The sequence below is a fragment of the Sipha flava genome, unplaced genomic scaffold (genome assembly GCF_003268045.1).
Source record: "Sipha flava isolate LNK unplaced genomic scaffold, YSA_version1 315_pilon_pilon, whole genome shotgun sequence".
NCBI classification, from domain to species: Eukaryota; Metazoa; Arthropoda; class Insecta; order Hemiptera; family Aphididae; genus Sipha; species Sipha flava.
Genome location: NW_020272995.1, coordinates 106,090 through 132,544, shown reverse-complemented (window position 1 = coordinate 132,544; position 26,455 = coordinate 106,090). Strand labels below are relative to the sequence as shown.

The 26,455-nt window shown below is 28.7% G+C and overlaps 1 protein-coding gene across 1 annotated transcript in view; it reads right to left on the bottom strand.

Annotated features, from left to right (window-relative positions):
• Positions 1–17,025, bottom strand: part of LOC112686593 — a 40,594-nt gene extending 23,569 nt beyond the window's left edge. Inside the window, exons 1-2 of the mRNA XM_025558960.1 lie at positions 16,694–17,025; positions 8,468–8,580 (exon numbers count right to left, since the gene is read on the bottom strand). Coding sequence (XP_025414745.1) covers positions 8,468–8,557 — 90 coding nt within the window. The 5' untranslated portion in view covers positions 8,558–8,580; positions 16,694–17,025. The remainder of the gene's footprint in view (positions 1–8,467; positions 8,581–16,693) is intronic.
• Positions 17,026–26,455: the final 9,430 nt, after the last annotated feature.

Below are 26,455 nucleotides of genomic sequence, written 5' to 3'. Positions count from 1 at the left end.
CAATCAATATTTTTATACTTGATTTTATATCATGTCCAATGAAATGTATATACTACTAATTTGAAAAATAAAAAATATCACTTGCAGGCAATTTTTGTTGTGTACAGATAAAACGCAATAAAGAGGTACGTATAAAAAATAGGGATTCTTAAAAACGAGTGTATATTTTAAAGTAGTACATTATTTCAATCACATAATTGTTAAGCATAAAAATAATTTTCTACCCAAACACAAGAGCACCCCTCATGGCCTAACCTTGTTCCACCCTTATTTATTTCAACTAACGTAGGTAGTCGATGTACCCGAAGAACATTTCACGCTGGTCTAATATAATAACTCCAAAGAACCCTCCTTCGTATTTTTTCTTGGACACACCTGCATAGTGCTAGTATTCTCGAGCATAAGCACACACACACTCACACACACATACACGTGTACAACATATGGCTCGTATTCGTCCTTTTGCAATGTATGTATATGCAATGAATATACATCGGCTTTAAGGCACGCTTAGGGTTTCCGATTTCAAATAACGGGTGAAACCACAAGTCATAATAAATTTTGGTTCCAAGGCAATGAAAGAGAAAAACAACACGAAACGAGACAAAAAAAAACTATCTATAGAATCGATTTCAAAAACTTATCGCGAGGTCACGACGCCAGCCGGTATCAATTCAAAACTTTACACTCACGCAATTCGAATTTTAATACTTGCCCATTAATACGATACATATATAAATTTCAGTCTGAAATATTATGATAGTCGTTTGTTGCCTATTTCGTATGTCGAATATAAATCCAAGGTTGTGCATGTCGGCAACATACGAGTATGAGAGTTCTTCGAGCTTGTACCGGTAGCACCGCTAGTTACGGCCTTTCTCCTACAGCAGGGCCTATACCCGAGGAGTAAGTTAACTTGTATGAATAAAAAAAAAAATAACAATCAAATTCTAATCTAGGTTAAGAGATACTCCCCTCTCTCATTTAAATTGAAATCAATAGCATTGTACACTGACAAAATTCAAGGTAGATTAGGCAAAATTAAACCTACGTTAATACGCAATCATTTAACACCAAAACGTTTTCCCTTGACTAGTATAGTGGCCAGCAAAGTTATTCCACGAATTCAATATTTAAACAGATTTATAGTCAGCGATCTCGGAATTCAAATTACACAATGATCAATTTCAATACGATCACGTACTAAACTCATCCGAATAATGCTGTGAATTTGACCTCGATGAATGCTACCATTCCATCACGTGTTTAAATCTCTCACTCTTTATTTCAGATCTGGATGCAATAAGGTTCATGACATCATAGAAATGTTCAGGCCTCATCTGTCTTAATTTGAAGCAATCATTATCATTGCAGAGAGGAATTCACTGTATAGTACACATTTCTATTGTCCTCTGTCAATAAAGTATACATTTTGTGACATTCTTTCAAGTATGACTTATATTAATGTTATTATTGAATACATGCGTACAACTTTTATGTCTCTATTTATGGCTAAGCATTATCTTATATATTTCGCATTAAATTTAACAATAGTTTAGAATCGTGAGCATAATATTGAATAGGACAGAAGATATCCATACAGAATATTCTTAAATAATAATCTAATAGATCTAAACAACAAAATTCAGAATTACGTTCTTGTATTATGTTGTAAACTTAAACATGAAAGAAGACAAAAACTACTGCTGCCGTTTAAGTAACTGGAAATCGCACCAATGAAAGGTTGTACTATAGGTGAGGCCCAGATTGTTTATTTGACCTCCCATAGCACGAGCTGAACGTAACTTGACCTGCGTCGTACTGAATGCGCATTACTAAAACCCGTTTCACATGCAAATATCAGCCGTGTACAGATTGAACACAGAAAATACTATATTAAGCTGGAAACAGATAACAAAACAAGATAATCTTGTTTTTAATAAGGAATATCAATAAGATTAAACTTCAATTTGATAGGATGTGCGGTTTTTAAGGAGAAAAATAGAAAAAAGTACATTTTGTATATAATGAATACACAGGAAACGATTAAGAGTTACACGCAGGGTGTCACGCACCGGTAGCTCGCTTTACACACAACCAAGGATACAGGTGGGACTTTTGGTGAAGACACTTTTTCTCGGGTTAATATATGTGCGAGTGAACCATGAGAACAATAGATAATACACCTGTTTTGGACGTTTCTCATACTTAAAAAAGCAAATTGTAGTTGATATAATTATGTATTTATACTTTTGCTTTCTTGTGGTGTCTGTAAGATTTCCAGTCTAATTTGTAGACACAGTTGCAGAAAACTTAACTCTTTACTTACTATTTTTATTATTATGTTCAATTTAATTTAGCTTTATCGAAAAATAATACCGGGCTATTGAGTAGGTACAATAAGTTTAACAATTTTAAGTAAACTAAGTATACTTTATTTTTTTTATTTAATTAACACTTAATAAAAATTTAAACAATACCATTTTATTTTAGATTTCACTACTATGCTTTAATAAATAATTAATAATTAATAATCAAGTCCCCAAAAAAAGTTTTAGGTAAATTAAATTAATTAAATGTTCAGACAAATCTATGTAAAATATATATTGCACTGTTAATATGTATAGCTTAATTGCAACCTACATAATGTAACTCTACTACAACCCACTATTTACTATTTTTAATCGTATAACGGGTTATAAAAAATATATCAAAATCAGTAGCCAGATTCACTAAACTATATTCGTCCCACGATAATGTAATTTACTTAAAAATATAGACAACAATTGCTTACTAGTAAATTGCTGTTGTTTACAAAAACAATTAATATTTTTTTTTTTTAACCACACCACAAAATTTTACTATTTAATATGTGCAATGCATATATATCGTGAAAGTTACTTTTACAATAAATAAAAAAACAAAACGGGCACATATATTCAAATATTCTACACTCTACAAAACAACTATATTTATTAACACTATAGTAACTATAATCTATGAGATAGTGATTATTATATGAGAATATAATAATAATTTTTCTTTTATAAATATGCTATAAAAATAGAAGCATATATGAAAAGTAATTATTTTACTATATTAAATGCAAATAATTTAAACATAAGAGTGTAGTATAAAGATTAATGGTTGTATATTCAATAAAGCTTCTTTTTTTTTTACAGTACACAAGAATAATTTTGCAAAATAAGTATACTATTTATTTCAAATTATACCATAGTATTAAGGGTCTATAACTCATTTTCATTTTAGGAGATAATGAATATTTCTGAAAAACTATTGAATGTTTATTCAAAGATTGATTGATAGTGCTATATGTAAGGATAATTACATACAACACGTTTTTTCAAAAAAAAATTAGAGTTTATAATAATCTTCATAAATTTAAAACAAAAAAATTTATTTAAATAATCAATTAAAAAAAAAAAAAAATCGAACTACAAAAGAGTAATTACATGACGTTCAAATTAGAGTTCCCTTTGATGTATGTATTGAATTATAGTATAATAAATGAATGAAGAGTATTTAAAACTGTTTAAATTATTATTTATTTTTATGGCTCATTAACTATGAACCATTTATAATTATAAACACTATATTTAATAATTTAGTGTATATACATAATGTGGTGGAATAGAAGTGTTAGTAATTGTCACCAGACGTAAACTTGTTTGTTCTTAAGACGACTGCGACACTTCGGCACGCTCCAAAGTTATATAACGGGTCGATATACACAGTCACACGTGGGAAAGTAAAACCATCCCTCTCTACCATAGATAACCACTTGATTATGTACTGTTCAAAAATTACAACCTAATGTTTGAATATATAAAATAAAAACCCATTATTAATTATTATAGCTAATAAACTACAGTGTGTAAAAATAGTAATGAGCGTGGATTCTCATACATGGACGTGGTCTCGGTTTATGAACAATTCCCACGAAGTCTTTCGACTACATACTGTAGGTAAGAAGTACGGTCTATATTATATTTCCACGGAGGAACCCTTATGTTTTTCTACGAGAAAATTAATTTCTGCTTCCTTCGCACACCATTGTTAGCGTGCGCACATGCCGGAACATTAGTTGTAAGTCAAAATTTTGGATTACATGCAAAACAACAACTCTATAGTACCCATCACTACACCTGTAATAGCAGCTACATCATCTATAAATATATATATCCATTAGATGTTTCTGAATTTTATGATTTTCACTCTTCTTTTTTTTCATTTTTACAATACACAATTGTTATCAACATAAACGGCCAATTGTCACGTCATCCCACCCCAGGGATTAGACTACTAAATCGTCCCCCAATGGGCCGGAACCACCGAACCGTGTTTCCTACTTCCTGGTTACTCGAAAAATAACTCATCGTGCAATGCCGTGTCAACCACAATGATTTTTTTTTTTTAAAAAAAAAAGTTTTAGGTAACTAGGTTACGAGTATTATTGAATTTATGAGGATTAAAATATTTAAATAAAGGACTTTTGTTGAGGCTTAAAAGTATACTGTTTAAAAAGTAAGACTATAGTCTACTTATTTGTCAAATTACGAAAATATGGTTAGTCTAATAAGAAAAAAAAAACAAAAATGTAACTCTTAAATAGTTGTACTAGATGCACAATAAATATATTTAGTACAAATGTGTATGTACTTCTATGGATAAAACTTTTAATGATTTTCGAAGGATTTTTATGATATTTCATGTGAATTATTTTTAAACTTTAACAAAATATCAATAGTTCAAAAATCCGTGGTTTTCCGAAATAAATAACCGTAGGTATTTTTATGTTTGTTGCGCGAAGTATAGTGTGCAAGTAAAAAAAACTTTTTTTTTTATAAAATATTATTTTAATTCATTTTTATTTTAAACACAAATTACACAAAAAAATTTGCAAGAACATAATTAAAAAACAATTATTATTATGTGATACTATTATGTATGTGTATAAGTCCACAGCTGTTCATATGTTGTTTTACCACTATTAACACGTCATATGAGCCATATTATATTTGCTTTCATATGAATATGCGCACATATATGTGCATTGTGTATCGAAAGTTTGGAACCCTTTTATAGAGAATATTTTATGACATAAGTGTACTTGTATAACATAGGATTAAAGATTTATTTTATTTTGTTACGTCCATTTGATTTGATTTTTATTACTTAAAATTTTACTTTATATATAAAAACTGTTATATATTTTTAAAATTTTTTGTACCTACACATATTAAAAAAAGTGAATTCGCAATAATATGATGTGAATTATTCGCACAGAAAAAAGACTACGATCAAAGCCATAATAACTGCAATTAGTAATTTAGTATTTCATCACAATTCGTTCCAATTTAATATTTTTTTTTTTTAAATACCTTCAAAAATGATACAACTACTGGGCATGATTTTGCATTAATGACCTATTCTAGTTTTATTATTTTAGACATAGCTCTCCTATGCTCTTGGACATGAACTTTTTAAAATCAATTGCAAAACTAATTATTATTTTTTTTTTTCATTACTATATTTTTTCTATTGTCAAAACTCATCAAGACATGCACCTAAAACTCCATTCAAGCGTGTCCATTTGTATACGCAAGTGACTTAGGAATTATAAGAACGCTTATATGCATCAATCAAAATCCTACCTACTTCCACTGGACGCTTGCCCAGTATTCAATTTACAAAACAACACACGTATTTGGCGTTTACACACGGAGAGCTACACATTTATTATTAAAAGTATGTATGAAATGTGCGTAAAATATTTTAATACTTTATAGTGGGTACGAAGATAGTTGTAAATTTACCTGACGCCACGCCTTCAACTCTTGCGGAATATCTGGTTTTGTGTTATTATAATTTTTTTGTCGTTGTAATTTCAGCTACATGCATACATGTATGTTTAAAATACATCAAAATGTGCACATTAAAAACAGTTGCGAGTGATCTCAAATATTATTTTCTGTAATTCGCCTCGGGGATCAAAAATATTATATAGATTAATAACTTCAATTAAACTGGTTATCAAAATTCCAAAAGAATTCAATGAAAGAAAACATTCACCGATTCATATTATAATTTTATACTAATTGTACACCTAGGCTTAAAATTATGATTTAAGAGTATCACTTTAATAAACTATCTTAATACCACATATTATCTGAATGAATAGTATTTTTAGTTATATTTTTATGAAGTATTCTTAAAAATATTACAATATTACGTATACAGTTTTCAAAATAAAAACTTAAAAGTAATAAAGATTTACATAATAAGATAGTAAGATAATATTATATATTTACCTATTACTAAAGTATTATATTTTGTATTTTCTACTTTGTTTTTGATGGATAACAACCAAGTATTGTTTCATTAATCTGCATTGTTATCAATAGTTAAAGAATTTTTCAAAACTACCATGCATATTTGTAAACATTTTCTGCATTCGTGTAAACCAATAGCTTTTTTTCCGAAATTTTTTCTAACAACAAAATTGAATGTTATTTTAACTTTTACCAATCTACGTATTATTGGTGTTTCAAAATTATGAATTAACGTCTATGTTATGTTGATATCCATTATATTAAAAAAAAAAGAAAAACTAAATTATTGTGTGGCAAAATTAATCTAATACTACATACATATAAATAAATGTATATTAATATTATTTATAAATAAAGTAATACAAGTTTTGTTATACTAAAAACGTAGTTAAAATTATATTCAGTTTAGATTATGTATGCATTTAATAATATATTAGATTGAATTACAGAAGCTTATATGAACTGTGTAATAATTGAAAAAAATATATTTTATTCAAACAAATTGTAAAATGTATTGAGGATAAAATTACTTTCATGCTGCACGTACCAATATAAACATAATGCAGATAAGATAATTCGATAATTTAAAAAAAATGAATGGTAAATTCTATAGATTTAATATTTCGTTTTTTTTTTTTTTTTTTAACATATTTCAATAGTATAATAAGCTAAACTAATCTTTTAAACATCTATATATTATATTGTAATATAGGATTATAAAAAAGGTGAAATAATTATTGTTTCAAATATAAATAATAAAACAATTTAAAAAAAAACTCAAAATGTGATACTTAGTACGTAATTGACCGTCAAACACTTTTCTAATCCTATAATTATTTTCTTGAATCTACTCATATCATACATACATCTGATAATGAAACGCACAATGTCAGGAAAATACACCATGTGCAACTATTTTAGTAACTATTGATTTTCGTTTGTGAGCGCAATCAGCCTCGTTTTTGTTATCAAAGTGAAATGAGCCTTGTTTCATTCAACTTATTTTCTTGATCTCATAGCAGATAAACCGGAATATACTACACACACATACATATATATATAAGAGATGTTATTTGACTTCCGGTAACTGTATTGTGTTAGTATAATGACCACATGAGAACTTCCTTCTATTCACAGGTTTAGCAGTTAAATTTATTACCTATTCCTACTAAACGTCTGTTTTGTGGTAACTTAAAAAAAATGTAATTACATAAATAATAGATTTATGTTAAATATTCCGGAATTTCTTTAAATATGGATGGTATAATAATAACTAGTAAGCTATGAGTGTATTTTATCGCGATTATTGGCGAGTGAACATCTGGCTAGCGAACAAATTCGGTATATACACAACAATAATAACTTAATAATTCAGCGCAAATTACATAAACGATAAATGGCACATATGTTTTATTTAGAGTGAGAACTACATATGTGTTTGTACACAGTATACTATAATGTGCGTACAAGAAAAAATAGTATATAGTTTCTTATAGTTGCTATGTATAGCTAGACATCAATAAGGAATAAAACATCGGCCAAGAATTAATATTAAGTCCCTATTCTTGGCACAAGCTTTCAAGGTCTTTTTATATAACTTCTACATTCTCATGACTCTTAAGCAATTTTTTTTTTTGGCAAACACTCTTAAAAAAATATTTGACTTATAATACATCAAACGAAATTAATTTACTAACTTTACAATAAAATAGGTATATATGATATACGTGTAATTATATACAATTTAAGTACAGACTCTATACCTAACGACATTTTACACTTGCTTTTAGTATTATGATCCAAACGTATTTCAAGACTTTAGTCAGGTTTAAACCTCAATAGTAAAAAATTACATTACTAAAAATATAATATTGTACTAATTTTTGAATTAATAATATTAAATTAATTATACATTTAAATTATGTTATGATTAATATAGCAATACGTTTAATGAAGATCTTGATCAAGACTCAAGTCTATTTTCCATAAACAGTTGATACGATTACTCCTATATATTAACCATTTGTATTATTTTTCATTTTTACAATATAAGTAAATACTATTTTAAAAAATTTAAGAGAATGATTTTTTTTTAATTATTTATGAATTCTTACCTGTACAGCACTATTAAGAAAACAGTTGTTTTGTCCTGGCCCATTGAGCAAGCCTTTGGTGTAAGCCATTGAATCTCTAGAAGGTGGCATTTTCTTCGGTATTTTCAAATTTCCTATGAACAAGATAAAAAAATAATATTATACTATTTTAATATTAAGATGCTAAAATTTGTAGCATCGCCTTAAAAATGGGTAGATTATTTACTGATTCCTATTGGAATTTAAGTGAATACAATAACTAAATAATTATAATACAACATATTCATTGCCTATTGTTAAATACCAATGTATTTATATTTGTACTATAGTTATTACTCATTTCCTATCTCAGAATGCTACAGCTGGTACAATAAATTTAGCGAACAATATTACTATAAGCCCATAAGTGAATATAAAATGAAAAATTATTGTTATCTCACTGCTATAAGGTAAAATATAAAATATGAAAATTCGGAGCTGGCTTTTAATAGAAAAAACACTCTACAAAAAAAACCTATTGTAATTATAATATACGACGTATATTTTGTTTAGGCTGTGTGTAGAATAACTAATATTATTTCCCTCTGAAGACAATACAAAAAGACATAATATACGAGTATACCCCTCGTTTATTTTTATGGTGATATTGTTGCTTATTTAAAAACATGATTCTTTATGCTTGTGTTATCGAGACTTGAGTTCATTTTAAAGACACTTTGTCGGACTAGTATGGACTACTGATGACAGTTCATGCTCGAAAACATGAGGCACGTCTTAGTCAGGAAATTAAACGACCAATACCATCACAAGTATGAAGTATATTAACTCCTTTTTTTCTGTATTTTAGGCTTTACGCATACATTTCAATGGAAATTCTTACTAAACAATCATTTTTGGCTATTAGTTACACAATACAGACTTCCTGTAAATTATTTGTTGAATAAATATAATAATTTACTATTATTAAAGGAATAATACTTAAAAATAAATAGGGCTGGGATTTTAATACAAATGCATTTTTTTTCTGATATCGCAACACATATATTTATAAGCGAAAATGAGTTTTGAAACTGATTAATTTAATGTAGTTTTTATATGCATTTTTTTTTCTTTTTTAATAAATTTAACTTTAAATGCATTAATAGAGTATGCTAAACTTTTTAAACATTAAAATCCCAGCCCTTATAATAACTAAAAATCTATGTTTTAAATATGATAATTATTGTTTTAATCTGAACATATACTCGTATATGATTAAAGGGAAGGCACGTCAGAACAAATTGTACCCTTTTTAATATTATGAACTATAATAATGGTCCAATGATACAGCAAAAACATCTTTAATTCGACAGTTATTGTGTCCTTTGTCACCCATGTTAAAAAAAATAAGAATATGTTCCAGTCATCGTTAGATAGTTATCAATTATCATTTTGTGGACAATTTTGAACTATGAAATGAACTAGTCCAGTTTAAACAGTATGTCTTGTAAAGTAAACTGGTTTTATAACTGCATGACATTAGGCTTGTGCTGGATTAAAATACATGATTTTTTTAACAAAAAAAAAACACTCATAAAATGTCATTAAATAAAAACAACTTACTTCTTTTACGTGCTTAGAAATAAAAACAACGATATCACAAATTATATTAATTGATGGTATCGATAATTAAAATAATAAAAAAAAAAACCAGTTAACATATTAATACATTTATATTGGGTATCATTTTTTAATCAGCACATTTCCATAAATATTTTCAAATATTAAAAGCTATAAAATTTGAACTGTACAAAACGTTCTATACAGTTACACAAAATACAATATTTCGAAAATTATTTTAACATATTTATTAGAACTATTATATTAAGTATATTATATTAATATTATATATAAAATTATACTTATGTCCCAGGCGGATTATTTTCATTAGAATTAATGAAACAAAACTCGAATTCGGTAGAAAATTGTTTACTTTTTTCATATAGCTTAATTACAAAGGGTTAATGAATTATCAAAATTCTAAGAAAATCGAGAATAAAATATACCATAATTCATAGTACCTATAGTGAATACTGCATAGAAAACTGTGACCTTATTGTGTTTAATGTTTTGAAAACAATATACTATTTTATATACACATTTTATGTGAGTTGCAACTATGAACAAAAAATTAAATAAATATATTCTTAAGTTTCTAAAAAAATAGCGATCAGAAGTGCATGCACATATTTCAATAAACAATTAATGAACAATGAACCGTAACAGATTGTGTTCAGCAATGTTTACACGAATATATAATATAATGATGTAGAATGACAATCTAAAGATATACCGTTACACTTTATAAAGAACTGTCTAAACATTACGAAACCATACTACGGTTCCATTACAGTTATTAATAGGTATAGTTTAGAATTGTATTTTTCTTAATCAAACCTAATTATTGCATTATTAAAGCTACTAATAAAATTGATCAACATTTTAACATATGTTTGACAAGATAATAAATAAACAGTAAATATTCAAGGATTTTCTTTACAGAGTTTTTCATGATCTTACCTTTTATGATAAAACAATAAAATATAAACGGATATGATGACGACATTTTTAATGATTATTTTATTTTATTTGTTTTTGTATTTGTTCATCCGAACAATGGATATTCCCATTAGTTTCGCTAGTTGGACGTCAATGTCACGCAAGGGTCCGTTACTATTAAAATCAGGTGTGTTAAATATTCACTATGTCATAATTAAGGGTGTCACTTGGGCAACAACGAAAATAGATTAAATTACAATAACTGTTAAATTTAACTGAATACATTTAAATAAAAATATATTACATATCATAACATTTACCCTTATTTTATTATGGATTCGAATTATCAATATATTTTAAGGATTTGATAAATTTCGAATTCTCAATAAATATACAATAAAAGTAAGAAAAAGGAAGAAAAGTATCGTCAATAATTTTATTTTGCTTTATTTTTACAGGAAAAGTGAATTTCAAGGCTTATCATATTAATTGTTCAATCTTATTGGATAATTATAGTTTCACAAGGTAATCCATTTATTCATAAAATACATTATTCAAGAAGTCAGGTATTATATATTTAAACTATTAATTCTTTCTTATAATTCAGATTACTTGTTGAATTTGTCTGCTTCAATAAACAATTTGGTATAATAATTTTGAGAAAAAAAGTTATTTTTTTGATAAGTTAGAAACACCCAAAAACAAATGTATTTAACTTAAACAACTTAACCATCAAATTAAGAATATTAAAATAGTATTACGGTTAAACGACAAGTAAAAAAAATTGTATTAAACAACCTTAATAAATGAATAAATGAACATTATTATAAACCGTTCCTTTTATACATATAAAACGCCATGTGTTACACGCCCTTTAATCCTTTACAAAGAATATTATTGTCAGTGAAGTTTTTAAGGACTAGTTATATATGTATTTATATTTTCTTAGATAAGTAATATTTATTGAAAAAACTAAAATTAATTAATTATATACTGGAGGAAAAACGAATTTTTTTGTTAAAACATCAGCTTCAGCAGCGATTACATTAAATTACATTTTCAAGTATATTTTAATTTATGTATAAATATGTAACGTATGCACATTATATTTAAATAATTGTGTAGGTACTTTTAATATTTAAAACAAAAATTAAAGATAAAATTAAAACATTTTTTTTTTTTATCGTTATACCATGCAAATCATGATCAACTATACTGTATTATTTTTTATTATGTATTACTACTACTAAATGTTATAAAGAAGATAGTAAATTTTAATAAATCAAAAATAAATAAAAAAAATTACAAAGAATTTGTTAATGATAAAAATGCATACTGTTATTATTGTAGATACCTAAGAAATATTTTCTGAAGTTTTTAATAAATATATCTACCTACCTATAAAATTAAATAATAATATGTATATATTAAACATTGTAATACTTCTATATTTTGTGTTGATATAAAATAGTATAAGTCGTATTAGTTTATAGTATATACTATAAAGTAGGTATTTATTTACCATATAGAATCGCATATAAACACGTTTTTATCTCTTAAGTATTCGCGTTCGTTATGTTTATACCTTTAATCGTACACGAAAATCGAAATACATAACCACACATATATTATTAAAATACAACGGACGGTTTTGGCGAAATTGAGGATAGGACGAGTGACGACCTACATTGAAAAATGCGGCCTCAGCATCGCCCGGAGATCTGAACTGCCTCTCGGCATACCAAGAAACGGAATGGATTATGCAAGTAGCACACATACGACGATAGTCATGTTTTCATATCTTAATTTCAGCGGCAATACATATTGCTGCGTTACATGATCCGGAATCACGTATAGTAAAATGAATTGAATATTTTCTCGTACAAACATCACAGTGTGAATTATGGTTACTATTAAGACTGTTTCGCTTGTCACCGTCTCCCACACAAATCATATGCCAAAAATAATCGAGAAACTATTAGACAGGGAGGGTCGAAACGTCACTTCGACAACAAAATCCTATAGTAAGCATTAAAAAATGAAAAATTGAATGTATAGTTTAATGTATTACTAAAACGTAAATTAGGAATTTAAACCTGAACATTTAAAGCCGGTCGTTTTACGGTCATTTAAATGATATTAACAGACAAAACGATTTTCTACCGAAATGACACACACATGAACGAACTGACTTTGATCAATCGTTACCAATCTATTTCTCAAGACAATGACCATTTGTCATTATACTAATTTATAATTAAGGAATGCGCCATTAGTAGGTACCTAGACTATAAATTTAAAATATCTGACCAATGACAAGGAAAGCAGCTCAAGACATTTGTGTATTGTTTTTTTTTTTTTTAAATGTATTAACTGTAATAGGTATAGCTGTTTTTGTAACTTTAACCGTTAATCTAAAACTGTTAGAATGTTTATTTCAAGTTATGTTATGTAGTAGTTTTTAGTACATTGATGGAAAATTATTAAACAAAGAAATAATATAATACAATAATAATATAATATCTAATATTTCGTAATTTAAACTAATGCATTATTACAAAAAAAAATTCGAGTATTATACATATGGTGCAAATAAAAATAAATTGAAATGTTACTTCAGTATTATACCTTGGTTTTTTGACCAATTCGCAGCATGATGTTTTTATATTTTATGATCATTACGGCCAAACAGACAACGGAACACCGATACAAACTGTATATTTTATTGCCTACGTTTGGTATATGTATAATATTATTGGTAGGTGTTTTTCAAAACGTGATATTTAAACTTACGTGACTGAACACTGGTTAGACTGTATTTAAAATGAATATTGTAATCCTGGAAACAAACTTCTGAACAGGTACACCCATTGTAGGTAGAAATAATGGTTAATCGTGTTAGTCAGGGTAGTTGTAACTGAACATCAAAAATGTATTTTTATTTTATTCTGAAAATCCTGCTGAGTCTAATATAGAACCAGAGTGTTAAACTTAACATTTAACTATTCTATATTTTGCCAAAAATTTGGTTCTTGACGTTTTACGTTTTTTTTTGTAAACAATATTTCACCCATGAGGCCACAAATAAAGGGTTACGAAACTTCAGGTAGGTTCGTTTACATTGAAATGAACTCTTCAAATGAGATTATTGTATTAAGAGAATCTTGGTTGAATACCTAACCAGTGGGTACGAGTATTAAAGCTGAATAAGAATATTTCACTTCAGATCTGTGAATAACCCAGATATAATCATATTTAACATACAATGCAAAATAATAATAAGGAATATACAAAGGAAACACGTATTGGCAATTTGATCTGTACACATCTCAATGACAATTTTTGAACAAAGCAATTATATTTTAATCAAACATTAATCATTAATCTGCATGCAAATTAAATTCACATTATTAAAACATATACCACAGTTTGCTACTGGTTAAATGTCATAAAATAACTTTTAAATAGTGAACATACTTGCATGATTATACAATATACGAAAAATACAAATCACTGAGTATGTAACATATACCTAACGTAACTATATTTATCATGCTGCCAGATTGCCAGAAGTATAATAATTGATTTTCTACCAAAACTGTATAACGATATTTCAATAGAGCATTATGTTTCAATATTGAAAAAAACCACATCGATTCAATGCGGATAATTCGAGCGATTATTCTGTATCGAGTGAAATAACGTAGGTATTTATTGGTTACCGAGACCGTTAATTCAGAAGAACTGTAGTTTATTGAGCAAACGGATTGTAAATAATATTGTAACGATACGGAAATATTTAATGATCCACCTATTCCGTTATCTATAGAAAGTTGCTGCAATTGATAGAAAAATTTCTATATTACGCACCACTGTCTATAATATTATAAAATGTACAACTAAATACGGCGTGATTGCAGTATGCTATTTACTATTTTTAAAGGAAATATCGGAAAGGAGATTAACAAATTTACTAGAGTCACGTTTAAATATTTTGCTTGATATATGCTTGAGAGACTGGAAGTTGTAATGTGATGTTGTATCCTACACAAACGTCGGTTCATCACTATGTTTATTTAATTAGATTTATCATTAATGTTAAATGTCTCACAAAAACAATAATGGGATAGAGTGTATGAGTATAGTTTTTTCTTTAATTCCGGTTGCTCAAAACGACAGTTTTTCAAACGACCGAAAACGGGTAAAATTTCATTACATCACTAATCAGACTTCCTGCACAAGATCGCCGTGAAGTTATAGGAATACAATACAATACCAGTTGACATAGTATGACGAAAACGATTTAAATGATTTTCTGCTAGGAAAACGAAACCATCGTCGTCTTGATGGCGCACAATAGATTCGAATCAGAGATAATCGAAGGGTAATACGCACCATAAGCGTGCGCAGATATAATTGGCAAGATACTCATACATAACACATTGAAATTTAATATTAACAACAAATTTGGATGGGATAACTTCATAACTTCTAAATAATTATATATTTCCAATATTTTTATACATGTTTTTACTGTTTACGGACGTTTCGAAATGGTTGAACATTATATGGTTATTTATTGTTGTAATAATATTGAATAATTCGGTAAGGGAGGAAAGGTTCACAGAGTAGTCAAGTACCTACACTAACTACACCATGCGCACTCTTATGGAAGGCAATATTTGTGAAACCCAAACACGGGAAAGACTGCATGATTAGCGCTGACTGCGTTACATTTCACCCCCGATGCGAATCGCGACACATATACATCATTGAAACTCCCTGGCGAAAACTTTGGAGGAATTCCCAGTGATAACACGGTTTACGGGTTTTTACGCACGAGCTTTCGTGACGGTGTCGAGTATCCACACGGCCGGAACGCAAGCAACGAACCTTTACGTATAATATTAACTTCCAGTGGCGGATCTACGGGGGGTATTAGGGATAGATTTTTCCCCCGTGGTGTGCCATGGGTTAAACATTTTTTTTTTTTGCAGCCAATGCAATTTTTGTATGCACAATTTAACTAACTATTTTTTTATTATTTCGTAACCAAGAAGGTTTACAAGAAGGAACCAAGAAGGATACACGTATCTAACTTGATATCAGATTACGGATACACACCTCGCACTTGAAGACCCGGAGGGATACAGCCATAGAGTAATATGTACTATATTAATATGTATAATAGAGTAGATACTCTATGGATACAGTTGAGCTAACATTCTCAACATTAAAAAGACTAAAAATTTACTCGGGAAATTTTATGGGTCAGGTAGGAAGGTATATAGTATATATATTAACATATTTTTATTTTATTTTTTTATGTAGAAGCGACTGAATGGGCTTACCATGTTGTCTGTTCATAGGAAAATACAAGACTCGATGAAGTAATTGATGTAATGGCACAGTCATCAAGAAAATTAAATCTTGTTTTGTAAATTTAGTAGAATAAAGCTTATATACCTATAAATATTATGTACGAAAATATTTTATACCTCCCCTCCCCAATGCGAAAATCCTAGACCCACCACTGTTAACTTCAAACAGCTGTGTTCGCCGTGTACGTGTAGTGTGTACAGTTTAACTTTCAACCGAAGCTCTCCTTCCTCCTCCCCTCCACCCACCGAACAAAAAAACCGGGAGATAGACCCGCTTGAAACACGTGCCATTACGAACACGTTCTGTAAGTGCTCGAACAAGACTCACCCGCGGCTCGGACGACTTAAACCATGTTCTCTTCGACAACGGTAACGGCTGACCGAGCGAACTCTTACGCTGAGCGTTTCGCGACGCACACCGAACCGAAATATTATGTCCAAAGGTCGCGACGATGCGCGCGCACAGATCGCGGAGGAAACGGAACACAGAATCGGTACAACGTCGAGTGATTATTTTAATACTGAGGCGGTAACATCGCGGCGGCCAGAACGGTGAACTTTCGAATGGCGTTCGTGCGGCGGAAAAGCGATAGACGACGCGACAACGGACGCACAGCACAGAACATGATGGACGACGGTCTCCGACTGAACGTGGTGAACGTGTCGCTCCGCGAGCATGGAAGGGCGGCGGCGGCGGTGACGGCGATGGCCGAACTCGTTTCGAGTTTCGACGACGAGGTTATTCTACCGATTCTATCCGTCGCCGTCGCAACGACAACGAACGGACGGCGGCGGCGGCTAGGCGCGCGTATCGTATGTTGTACCGCTCAACCGGTGTCCACCGTGCACGACCCACATTTACACCGGTTCATCGCCTACGAACACACCGATCGGTGTTATCGGTACGCACCGGCGTCGCCATCGCTTTATTTACATACGGTCGAGGCGATTCTGTAGCGTGTAAACAATAATTAACACTTATGGCGTACACAAGATATTCGGTAATATTTAATTATAAAGATTCCGTGTGTTACTAATCACGACCGATGATCAATGATTGCTTCTGGAGATCTGTAATAGTATTCACGCGGTATCCTTTATCAGGAACGCACTATTTTCCAAAACCAACCAATATAAACGATTTGACAGTAACTGCTTGCGCCAAAATCTTACCATATCAAACAACTCTCGTTTCCCGTTGCACATGACGTTTTCTAAATAATAAAATTTAAATCTAAATTTTAAATGTTCCTAAATTATTGTTTATCTGTGGACAATTCGCAGTGGTTGTCGAATTAATAAACAATACGGATAGTTAGGTATATTAGGGTAGTGACGAATTGTCGACGAGACGAAGATGTTATAAATAAAAATAATACATCATTCTCGCATCACATTGTTTTTTTTTTTTTTTAATTGAAAAGAAAGGCTTCAACATCTGAGGTTATTTGTCTTGTGTAGATGTTGTTATATGTATGTTAAATTTATCCTTAAGTTTAAATGTACACGTTTTCACATATTGTTATAAATCAAAAAAAAAAATTATATTTATACAATATTTATTCTGCGGGCTACAACTCGTTTGGGCACATTTACCTTTTTTACAGCTCGTTTGTGCAAAAATGCACAACTCGATTGCGCACAGATATTTTGGCTACCTGTGACGAAAATCCTTAGTTTCAGAACTCGTTTGCTTATTATCATTGATTATTATACTCCTTGTGATTATGATAATTGGTTACTTTTATTATTTTGTTTGATTTACTCGTATTAACAATAACACTCACAGGAAATTTTTATTTGTGTATCTAAAATCTGAACATCCACTCATTAAAACATGGTATTCACTAAATTTATATTTACCAATATTAAAACATCGTTTTCCTCACCGAGATTCAAAAATATAAGAAATTTCTTCGTCCATATTAAAATTTACGTCATCAACACACTAGTCACCACTGTACCGTCCATATCCATACCTACTGAAACATTACTATAAGTTGTTTTTTGAACATTCAAATTTATATAATCTACAGTCTACACAATATAAAATAATATATTTGATAATTTTTACTGCAGTCTGTGACGATATATGTATACACGTGTTATCAGTGGCGTATCTTGGGGGATTGTAACCTCCCTCCACCCGAAAATGTTTAGTGTATGTATATTGTCTAAATTTTGAATGTGCACAAACGAGTTGCAACGTATCTGTGTAAGACAAAAGACGCCATAAGATAAAATCCATTTAATATCACCCTGCTTCTATATACACGCGTGAGATAACCTACTCAAAAAGCAAATCCGCTTTTCGTGCAACTAATCGATTGTAGAACTATGAATAATAGGTATATACGTAAAAGTTGTGTATAATTTCGACTGCGCTCAAGTGGCAGCCATAATCTTGTGAGTATCGTGTGACTTCTAGTTGACGAGGAGTGGGTGGCACACGAGTGATGGGTTCTAAAACAGCAGTAGGTAATGAAATACGGTCTATATCTTTCAATAATTAAATGGAAAAATAATTATTGTTTTGCGTTCAAAACACCACTGCGGCCTACAGTGGCATGTCGATTATTTCCCGGGACTTAAAATTAATAGTATACACCCGTTTTTACCCTCAACGAGGATCGTGTAGGCAGTCCACAGATAGATTCATTTTTTTTTACAGCTATAACATGGAATGGTATCCACCATACTTACCACATGCTGGTCATCGTTGATGTACACGTGCACCACATGTACACGTACACAATGTTATTATTATACGTATAAAGGTATCCATAACGTTGTGCGTCGATAATATTATTTATCGTTATTTTTTCATCCCGACCGTAATTTTAGACTCGGGGCCATTATCGCAGTCTCCTAAAAAATTATATCTGTACACGCCACTGCACGGACTGTGTACTCAAACACTATACCTCGGTCCGGGGAAAATAATTCAGTAATCGTCTCACACGTTTGATTTTGTATATCTGTTCGCGTGTTTAACAACTTCACGCGGCCCTCCGTTTATAATCGACGTTTGCACGTGTACGTATGTGTGTAATATGTAAATACGTGCGCTACAATACGCGTAGTTTTAATATTAATCGAACGCTTTCAGTGACGCGACCTCGATAGCTCACGTCGTAGTTGTGCATAGGCCAACAACAGTGCCCACCGCGCCCTACCGATTATTGTATTACAACTAATCATAATATATACCCGTGGAAGACTATAACTAAATAATAATATGTAATGCAGTGCGTACGCATCGGCTCACCCGTGTGTACCGTAACCGTATACCTATACCGTACACGTACACGTACCTGTACCGTATACCTCTACATAGATATTCTACATGACGCGCGTACGCGTTTCCGGAATGTGTCCGATATTTTTCGATCAACTATGAGTGCGAATAACCGTATCCTGAAAGTATATTCATTTTGCAGAACCTTATTTAACGGTTTTATTCGAAGAAAAAAAAAAAATTTTAAATATAGTCTTCGAGTTCAGTCAATTTTACTAAAACGTTTAGGTGCTCACTGCGTGCGAAAAGCGTTTCGATAGTTCGAGTGATATTTTTGACTACGTTCATCTGTCAAATGTTGATATTTGTCAGTGAATAGTCAAAAAAAAAAAAAAATGTAACTGCCCAGACACACTTAAAATACCACCTGTAGCGTCTAAGAACGTGCACGTGATGTGCTACAGAGCACCGGTTTATTATATCTTTTAATTATAAATTGTCGTTATCGTTCTGAAAAGGAAAAAAATATATCATAATATTCAATAAATCTTAAATATATACATACAAGATACAAATGAAGATACAAATTAGATACCACCTGTTTACTGCCACAACACATATAAGTAAAAATATTATAGTTTTTTCATTGAAACTAAGTGTTTATGTGCTTTATTCACATAATCAAAAATAGTTTTAGTAAAAAGAGAAAACTATGGAATACGAGTATAAGAAGAAACTTCATGGATCGATAGTTAATTCTTCGTCATGTTAATTGTATTAATTGTATACATTCGAAAGCAATGATAAATTATCGCATTTAAAAAAACGATTTTAAGTGAAGGTTGGTGATCATTTCTTTATAAAATTTTAACTCATCAGTATTTTGTAATAAAATTATTTTTTTGGTTATATTAAGAATACAAGGCAAATATATAATATTAGAATATTTATAACACTTATTGCTATCTAATAAGCTATACGTATTAAAGATTAAATAAATATAATAATTAATAAAGAAAATCATCAATTAAATCATAAATAAAATTTTATAACCATTATAAAAAAGAAAAAGATAACTCAATTTTCAGACTTATCAACACTTTGTGAAATGGTGAAATTATTTTAAAAAAATTTCAAGTTATATACATTAGCGTAGCTTTGAGCTAGTTTCCTCACCACCACAACTAACACTAAACAATACCTTAGTTATATTATATCTTTTAATAACATGAAGTATTACATGCAGCTCGTTTTTTTTTTACGGTATATCCTTGAAGGCCTAATTCACATAGTAGACCTTCTATAACAATAAATCTACCTCGACAGTAAAATTTTTTAATAAAAAAACTAATTAAGTTTATCGTAAATAAAGTACGACAATAATGTAACTTCTAAAATTTTTGAACGTATCAGTTGCATTGTCATTTAAATTATTCAATTTGTAATACAATCACGGCTTAAAGATTTATTGAGAAAAACAATTTCAATATATAATTTTTTTTTAAATGTTTATATATTAATTAATGCGTAAAACCAAATAAAATATGTATAAAATATTATGAAAAATATTTTATAATTATACACTTTTACAATGGTAAAACTGTACAGTCGTCCAAAATGAAATAAACTCGATTAAGTATTTTTCAATAAAATGTTTGCTATAAGTGTATAACAGATGAATCCTGATGTATATGGCTATCTTACTATTTTTAGAACATTTATAGCCAATATTTATATAACTGTACATTTTTTATTGTATAGAATGTTTCATTAAGAACGCCGGATTTAAATTTGCTATAAATTTATTAAAAAAAATTATTTTGAACAAAAAAAATACATCAACATATAGGAAATATTCTGTGATTTAAGTGTGAAATATCACACCTGACATATGTCCACCTCGGCTTCGCTGGCAAGCTTCTGTTCGTAACATGAAATTTGCAATCACTTGCTGTCACATCTCCGGATATAGTTCACCAATGACACGACGAATTTAAATTGTATTTTCTTCGTTTCACTCCATATTGAAATTTTTAGTTACGAATATTAATAACAGACAACAATGATTAGTGATTACGATTTAAAGCGTGTGGCGTGACAGTCAGAATACAAATAATGCGTTGTTACGTTATTATTTACGTCCACACTAATCGTATCTTCACCTCGCAACAATCTTTTGATGCGATTCAAGTTTACCGACAACTCGTGGAACGCGGTATAACTTCGTCGAGAAACAACTTTTATTACGCGACGGTGTTACACCTTCACATACACACATTGATTGTTGTTACGGGCCTAAGTTCCGATACGGTGTTACGTTACGCGCAAATGTAAAGCAGGGTACACACTTGTACGTAACCGTAACATGTAACAGTTCAGAGTTACGATACGCATGAATTTTACAAGTGTGTACCTGGCTTTAGGTATGCATGGTGATTAATAATTTATACGTACAAATAAAAGTAAAACTATGAAATAATTACGCATTTTTATTTTACTTAAAAATTTAATGTACAGATACGAAATAATAACAATTGAGTATTTCATATTCCTATATCAACATTTAACATGAAATATGATATTATAAGGAAAGGTTGAACAATTGAATCGTTAGATAAGTAGACAGGTTTATTGATATGAATGTAATTTGAGAAAGAGTATGTATTGTTAAATAAATAACTTTAATTTAATTACTTTATATAAACTGCTAATATTGTTTATAATATGCTATATTTATAAATTTTTCTGAAGTATAAGATTAATTAACAAAAATTATTGACTTATAATAAAAATTAATATTAATATTAAAATTTATAAATTATTGAATTAAAATAATAAAAAAATTTGTATTAATATATATATTATTTTATTCTACCCAATTATGTAGTATATACATACACAACAACAAAAAGACGATTATTATGTTCAAATTATCAAATATAGAAAAAACTTCAAAATTCCAGACCTATTATTTTTGATTTTTTGTTCTGTTTGTAAATGTAACTTAACCTAATAATATAGTAATAATACTCAAACAATTTTTGTTTATGTTTTATATTGTCTCTCAACATCCAAAAATGTAGATTTATGTCGTTTTACCGATCATGTTCACCAATAAACTTTCATTATAATATCAATGGACATAATCTTCAAAAAATAGGAAGCACAGTCAAAGACTTGGGTATAGTTTTTGATATTAAATTAACATTTTATCCACACATAGAATCATCTAGTTGTAAAGCACTAAAAATTCTCGGTTATGTAAAACGAGTTTGTACTCAGTTTAAATTGATTACACCTATCAAATTATTATATTGTGCCTTGGTTCGCTCCGTGCTTGAATATGGATCTGTATTGTTTGATCCACATGTAATCAATCACAGTTATTAATACAGTAAATTTTTAACTTTACAGGACATGTATTGAAAATTCCGCATCAGCCACATGATTATTCTCCAGTTCTTTCCTCTCTACAATTATCTTTGTTGGCTGATAGGAGGAAGCTAATTCAACTTTTCTTACCAAATTACTCTCAGGCAAAATTGATTCACCTGATTTCCTTTCCGGCATACATTTTAAAATCCCTTCTGTGGTCACAAGTTTTAACCATCCGTTTTATATTCCTGTTTGCAAAACTAATTATGCTGCTAATGATCCGCTTATAAGAATAATGAGGATTGCTAATACCGACCCACCTCATTCTCTTATTTAATTTTAGTGTATCTAGGGGTTTATCTTAAAATATTAATTTTCTGTTTGTTACTCTTATTTTGTCATTCACTATGTACTTACTGTTTGTATATTGTATCAATTATGTACTATGTAAATTTCACTTGTATGTAACCATTGGGCTACCTAGCCCGTACTTATAAATAAATAAATAAATATTGTCTTTACTGAACTACTAGTTTGTTTTCAACTTGATTTGTTAGTGTATATATTTTGGTTTTATTTGATATAATTAAAAAAATAATATTCATTATTTAATAGAAAAACATTTTTCAATGTCTTACCATTAATCAATTTTGTTTGAATAAATTTTCGAAGACAAAAAAAATTATTTTCATGGTAATGTGTATATAACATTGTATACATATACATTATACATTCATGATTAAACACAAGTACGGTACTATCATCGGTTGTGTATACTTTTAACAAAATACTGTACAATTAAACATGTATGTAGTTTATTGATTATGATTTATACTGACCCTTACATAAATATGCCCAGTATAATTTAGTTATTCATTAATTGTCATAGGCGTTATAATGGTAAGTAAACAAAAACTAAAACAACTTTGAGAAGCAGTTTATTAATCCATTTTTGAATAAAAAATAAACATTGTTATTAAAATAATAAGTATATTTGGGCTGTAGAACTGTATATGTAAATAATGATCTACAATTTAATATAATAAATTATGCCGAGTAATATGTTGAGAAGAAGCAATATTATATTCATTAGTTTTGATGAATTGTCAAATTGTACCCTTATTTTAAACAAACATTATAAATTATAAAAAAAAATATTTGTATACTAGTAGGTACCAACATACATAATTATCTTATACACATTACTCATTAGCAGTGTTGTGCTTCGATAATAAAAAAATATCTAGATATAAATAAAATATCTGAATTTAAAATGAATTTGATACAGATAGATACTGCAGAAATTGAGTATATCTAGATTACTATACAAGATATTAGATACCTCAAAATTCAAATTTATAATAATTTGTATTTTGATTATAATATTGAATATTTACACAATTACACATTATCTCAGCACGCTAAATATAACATATTTCCCTAAACTTAATGAAATATTCTGAATAATGCAAAATTATATATATTTGTATTTGTACCCCGTACAATATTTAAAAAATAATAATTTATTTGAATAATAAATAATTAATAAATATTAACAATCTGTGAAGATACAAAATAGCTTGTATTCTAAGTTCACTTTTTTCGCAATTTCTTTCATTTTTTGAATTGAATTTTTGTTCCAATTTTTGATAAAAATGTTGATGATTATGATCTTTATTACTTTCTCAGATAATTTCATTATTATTTAAACACATACGACCTCAGCATTTTATTGTATTGCATTTAATACATCGCCAGCTTTTGTCTCTATCAAATATATATAGCCAATAAAACATAAAATACCGCAACTTTTTCACTTTTAACAAACTTAATTTTTAATATTCAATACAATATATTACACAATCTTAATCTTATGATTTTTTTACATTTAAAATTATCTCATTATTTTGCCCAAAAGTCTCGAGCTTAATTTTCCTCACGCTTAATTATCTTTCGCTCATTTGTTTGCGCTCAAATGTCCCGCGATTAATTTCTATGCTCAATTGTTGGGACAACCATGGAGAGAATGACTGTCCAATTCATCCCCTTTTCTGAAGACGTCCCTGGAATTAATAGTCGGTTTAGTTTCAAGGCCTATCAGCTATCGATTTTTTCAAAATTAATTTGACAATTGATGGGACATTTGACAATAATGAGTGTGAAACCAACATTTAATTATAAATGAAAATTATTATTCTTAAGAGTTTTTATATAATACTAATAATGAATTTAATGTCATAGAGGAGAAGTTTTATAAAATTTTGAATCTGGGATTTATTTGCAAGATAGATTTATAGCCTTATAAATAGGGTTTTACGATAAAAGCCTTAGTTTTATTAAACTTAAAATTAAATTTAAGCTATACAATTTCTTAAATCCATATTACATTTCAATTTTAATGAAATTTAATATTTGGCTCCATGGTTGATTGAAGTTAAATTATAATTTAGTGATTTGATAGTTTATATTTTAATATTCCATGAAGTTTTTACTTTCAAATCGACTAAAAAGGAATTGATCTTTTATAAATTTTGAAATTGTGATCAAATTTAAAAATCAATTTTTAAATAATTATTATACAATAAAGCTAAAAATTCTAAAATAAAAGCAGGTTTTTTTCTAGATTTTAGTTGTAAATTTAAAAACTAGATAGCGATAGAAGTCAAAATATTTATTATATTGCATTGAAAGATTGTGTTAGCTATTGTAAAAATTGCCTCTAGCAGTGAAAGGGTTTATGGTACAATTTTGATTTCCACTGTTTCAGTTTGAATTGAATTACTTAAATTGAGCAATACATTCCTTTTAATTTGAAAGTATTTTAAAAAACCCAAATATCTATCTTTATTGATTAAGCGAATATTTTTAATACATACACACAATATGGTTTATTATAACTTTCATAAAAAAACAAATTAAACTTTGGAATTATTATTTACTTGAGATTTTTATTATCAGTAATAAATTTTGAACTTAATCACTGTGGAAATAAATATTAATATTAGATTAACTACTATTTTATTAAGATCTATATTGACAATACTGTCCAATACCCATTTTGTAATTTTATCAATATTTTTTACGTATTAAAATATAAATATGAAACTATTTTTAACAAATTTTGTTTTTATTCTATAAAAACAATTTGACATCAAAAAATAAATATAAATGCTCTAATAACAATAATTTAAATATGTTTATTATTTTAAATATTTTTGTTTGTTTATTACGAGTATGTGACACAGTTTAAACCACAATGTATCTGTGATATAATCAAAGATTTATTTTTAGTGTGATATAATCATATACCTAATTTTACAGTATCTTTATGATTAAGAGCACCGCCTGCATATATTTTGTATAGGCAACTTTTTAATTAAAATGTAAAATATTTTGTATTATTTATGCCGTTAAAAAATAAATAAATAAATCCGTATTTTTGTTATAAAAATAGTACAATATTACAGTGGCGCCGAA